Genomic DNA, 4,045 nt, shown 5'->3' with positions numbered 1-4,045 from the left:
GGATGTTCACAGCACCAAGTGTTAGTTGGCTGGAGCAGGACAAGCCTGGAGGTCACTCACAGCACCAAGCACAAATTTGGGAGGAGGAGGAGGACAATGCCTAAGAGATGCTCACAACACCAGGTGACAGCTGGGATGAGCAGAACATGGTCTGGAGGATGCTCCCAGCACCAGGTTCACATGGGCTGGAGCAGGGCAGGGTCTGGGGGATGTTCACAGCACCAAATATTAGTTGGTTGGGCAAGGAGAAGCTTGGAGGTCACTCACAGCACCAGGCGATCACTGCCAGGTGCAGGACAGTATGTACAGGACACTCACAGTACCAGGTACCAGTTAACTAGAGCAGGACAAGGTCTGGAGGACTCTCATGGCACCAGGCACAAGTAGGCATGGAAAGGACATGGCACGGAGGACATTCACGGCACCAGGCACAAGTTGGCATGAGCCAGACAAGGCCTGGAGGACATTCGGAGCACCGGACACAAGTTGGCATGAGGAGGACAGAGCCTGGAGGACGTTCGGAGCACCAGGCACAAGTTGGCCTGAGGAGGATGGAGCCTGGAGGACACGCACAGCACTGCTCAGCACAGGCTCTCTGGAGCAGGACAAGGTCTACACGGAGGCCCACAGCACCAGCACCGGTCGGCTAGAGAGGGACATGGTTCGGAGGATGCTCACGGCACCAAACACGGAATTGGGAGGAGTAGGACAATGTCTGCAGGATGCTCAAAGCACCTGGTGATAGTTGGGTTAAGGAGGACAGGGTCTGGTGGACACTCAGCTCCAGGGAAGCGTCACCCAGAGCAGGACAGGATTAGGAGGACATTCGGCTCCAGGAAAATGTCACCCGGAGCAGGACAGGGTCTGGAGGACACTCAGCTCCAGGGAAGCGTCACCTGGAGCAGGATGGAGTCTGGAGGATGCTTTTGACGCCAGGTACGTGTCACCTGGAGCGGGACGGGGACCGGGGGCAGCTCCCAGCGCCCCGGCCGGGGACAAGGTGACAGCAGGGTTGGTCCTGGGGGCCCGGCCAGCCCCTGCCTGCACCCTGTGCCCCACAGCGCAATGGGGACGGGGGCTGCTCCCTTGGCCCCACAGCCCCTATAATGCCCCYCACAGCCCCTATAGTGCCCCCACAGCTGCCCCCAAGTCTCCCTCAGCCCCTGGTCCCTAAATCCCTTGGACACCCTCAGCCCCCATGACCCCCATAGGGCTCCCAGGTGCCACCATCTCCCCAGCCCCGGTAACCCCTATAGTGGCCCCCATGGCTCCCCTGCGCCCCCCAGGACACCTGCACCCCCACAGCCACCCCACTGCTCCCCTAGAGCCACCAGTGCCACCGGGCACCCCCAACCCCCGTGCCCCACATGGGGCTCGTGCACCCTCAGGCGCTGCCAGCCTCCCTGCACCCCACGGTCCCTATAGCACCTCCGCAGCCCCTATAGCGCTCCCCAATGCCGCCCTGCAGCTCCACTGCCCCTATAGTGCCCCCCAAGGCTCCCCTGCACCCCCAGGACCCCCTTGCCGCCCCACAGGACCCCCTTGCACCCCACACTGCCCCCCAAGGCTCCCCTGCACCCCCAGGACCCCCGTGCCGCCCCACGGCCCCTACCGCCCTCAACCCCTACACGCCCCATAGGGACCCCGGGTGCAGCCGCCCTCCCTATAGCCCCGGTGCGTGGGAACCACCCCCCCCGCGCCACTCACCGGCCGGACAGGGCGGTGCAGGCTCCGCCCAGGGGGCGGGGCTTGCCGCCCGTGGGCGGGGCCTTGCGCCGGGACGAGGTTTAGAGCTATGGGCGGGGCTTACGCGCGGGGGCGTGGCCAGGCGGGCGCTCCGACGGCGCGTCCCCCCCCCCACGCGCCCCCCTCCGCGCTCTGCGCATGCGCCGCTCCGCTCCGTGCACCTTTAATCGAGGTAAAGCACTTGGGTGGGGGCGGCCCCATAACCCCCCCCCTTACAACAGGGGAGGGCGCCCCACGGCGGGGAACCGGCACGCGTGGGGATGGAGGAAGAGGAGGAGGGGGGACCCCCTCAACGCGCGCCGCCCCCTCCTCCAGCTGCCAGGTGGGGACCCCCAAACACGCCGCATCCGGCGCTCAGTCCCGGGGGGTCTATAGGGCGCGGGCGAGGGGCGCCAGCAGCGCCACAAGGAGCAGCGGGGCTGGCGCGGTGGGGGCGCCGCCGCCGGGGGTCCCGTCGGGCAGACGGCAGTCTCCGCCGCGCCAGCCGCGGTAGCAGTGGCATCGGAAGTGGGTCCGTAGGAAGTCGGCGTCGGCGTCGGAGAGGCGGCCCTCGGCGCGCAGCGGCGGGCGCCGCCGCACCTCGAAGCTGCCCGGCGGCAGGTGCAGGAAGACGGCGGCGCCGCTGTCCCGCCGCCGGCAGCGCCCGCGGCCCTCGCACAGCGCCGCGCTGCACAGCTCCGCCGCCGTCGTCACGTTCACGATGTAGCGGCCCAGCTCGCCCTCCAGGTAGCTCTGGATGGCCTGGCACGAGTTCTGCGGCGGGAAGGGCAGCGTGGCGCGGGGTGCCGTGGGCACCGGGACCCCCTCGTGGGGCCGGTCCCCCCGCTCCGTCCCCAACCTACCCGGTTTTTGGTGTAGTCGGCGTCGCCCCAGAAGATGGCCCCGGCGGCGCCGAGCGCCGCGCTCTCGCCGATGGTGGAGATGAGGTCGCGCTGCGGGGACACGGCGCGTCAGGGCGCCCGCCGGCGGCACGGGGCGCCCCGCGTCCCTGCCCCGGAGCCGGGCCCGGCCCCGGCACCCTCCGCGCTGGCCACGGGTGCTCCAGAGGCGGCCAGGGACACCATCAGGGGCCACATGGACCCCCGGGAGCCCCATGAGGAGCCACAGGGTCCCCTGTGAGCCCCATGAGGAGCCACATGGACCCCCGGGAGCCCTTCCAAGGGCCACCAGGTCCCCAGGGTGACCCAGGGCTGCCCTGCCGCAGGGAGGAGCTTCCCGGCGGCACCTGCATCCGGCCACTCCGGGCCGCTCGCCCGGGGCTCCCGGAGGCGCCAGCGGCCCCACGCCCAGGGAGGCGGCAGCGGAGCCGGGCACGGAGGCRCTCCCGAGGGAGGCCGCTCCACCCGGCGCCTCCGCGCCCCGGGGGCGCTCCTCCCTGCCCGGCACAGCCTCCGGGGGTATCCCACGGGAAGCGGAGCCTGCACGGGCGGCGGGACCCCCCCCACGGCGGGAGGCTGCGTGTGCCTCACCTGGGTGAGCACGTCCATGCTGCGGGTGTAGGTGGGCCGCGTGTAGACGAAGACGGGCAGCGCGTAGCCCTCGTGGTGCTGCTGGGAGACGCGCAGCGCCTCCATGACGCGGGCGCGCACGAACTTGCGGCTGTTGGAGGTGGAGGCCAGCACCGGGTCCAGGTAGATGGAGGGGTAGAGGGCCAGGCTCTCCTTCCAGAGCCACGCCAGCTGGTCGTTGCGCGTCTTCTCCACGTCGGGGCACTGCCCCGTGTAGGTCTCCTTGTTCTTGCTGTAGTCGTGGTTGTAGCAGTCGGGGAAGAGGTAGAAGCCCCAGAGCTGCTTGGGGCGGGCGCTCTTGGCGTGGCGCAGCGTCTTCACCATGAACCTCTGCGCGGCCGACTCGAACTCGAGCACGGCCTCCCTGTAGACGCGCTCGGCGTCCCAGGCGGGCTGCCGCCGCCGCACCAGCTGCTGCGACGCGTTGCGGTACACGTCCTTGGGCTTCCAGTTGCGCACCCAGATGGGGCGCCACTCCTCCCAGTCGATGACGGCGAGCCCCTCGGCCGCCTCCGACGGGATGTACTTGGCGATGCCGCGGCGCAGGCACGCCAGGTGCTCGGCCAGGCTGCTGTTCTGCGGCACGCCGCCGTTGACGGCCGCGCGCTGCGCCGTGTAGTAGGGGTAGAGGCCGAGGCGCTCCTTGTAGAAGATGGTGAGGTTCTGGTCCACGAAGCCCTCGTTGGGCGAGGCGCGCACGTCGAAGAGGCTCAGGTCGGGCTCCACCTGGAAGCGCGGCTTGCACTCCTGCGTGGGCACGTTCCACGCCACGAGGAAGGGCCGCCGCGCGA

General features: G+C 69.8%; 1 protein-coding gene across 1 annotated transcript; it reads right to left on the bottom strand.

Moving 5' to 3' along the window:
• Positions 1-2,057: 2,057 nt before the first annotated feature.
• HYAL2 (hyaluronidase 2) lies at positions 2,058-4,040 on the bottom strand (the record flags this gene model as incomplete). The annotated part of the gene is made up of 3 exons (XM_026046110.1): positions 2,058-2,499; positions 2,589-2,678; positions 3,216-4,040. Coding segments are annotated over 3 exons (1,299 nt in total), but the record flags the coding sequence as incomplete, so codon positions are not given.
• Positions 4,041-4,045: the final 5 nt, after the last annotated feature.

This window comes from Nothoprocta perdicaria, unplaced genomic scaffold (assembly GCF_003342845.1).
Source record: "Nothoprocta perdicaria isolate Ctin4 unplaced genomic scaffold, notPer1 scaffold_42, whole genome shotgun sequence".
Classification (NCBI taxonomy): domain Eukaryota; kingdom Metazoa; phylum Chordata; class Aves; order Tinamiformes; family Tinamidae; genus Nothoprocta; species Nothoprocta perdicaria.
The sequence above is the reverse complement of the archived record's forward strand: the minus strand, read 5'-3'. Positions and strand labels throughout refer to the sequence as shown.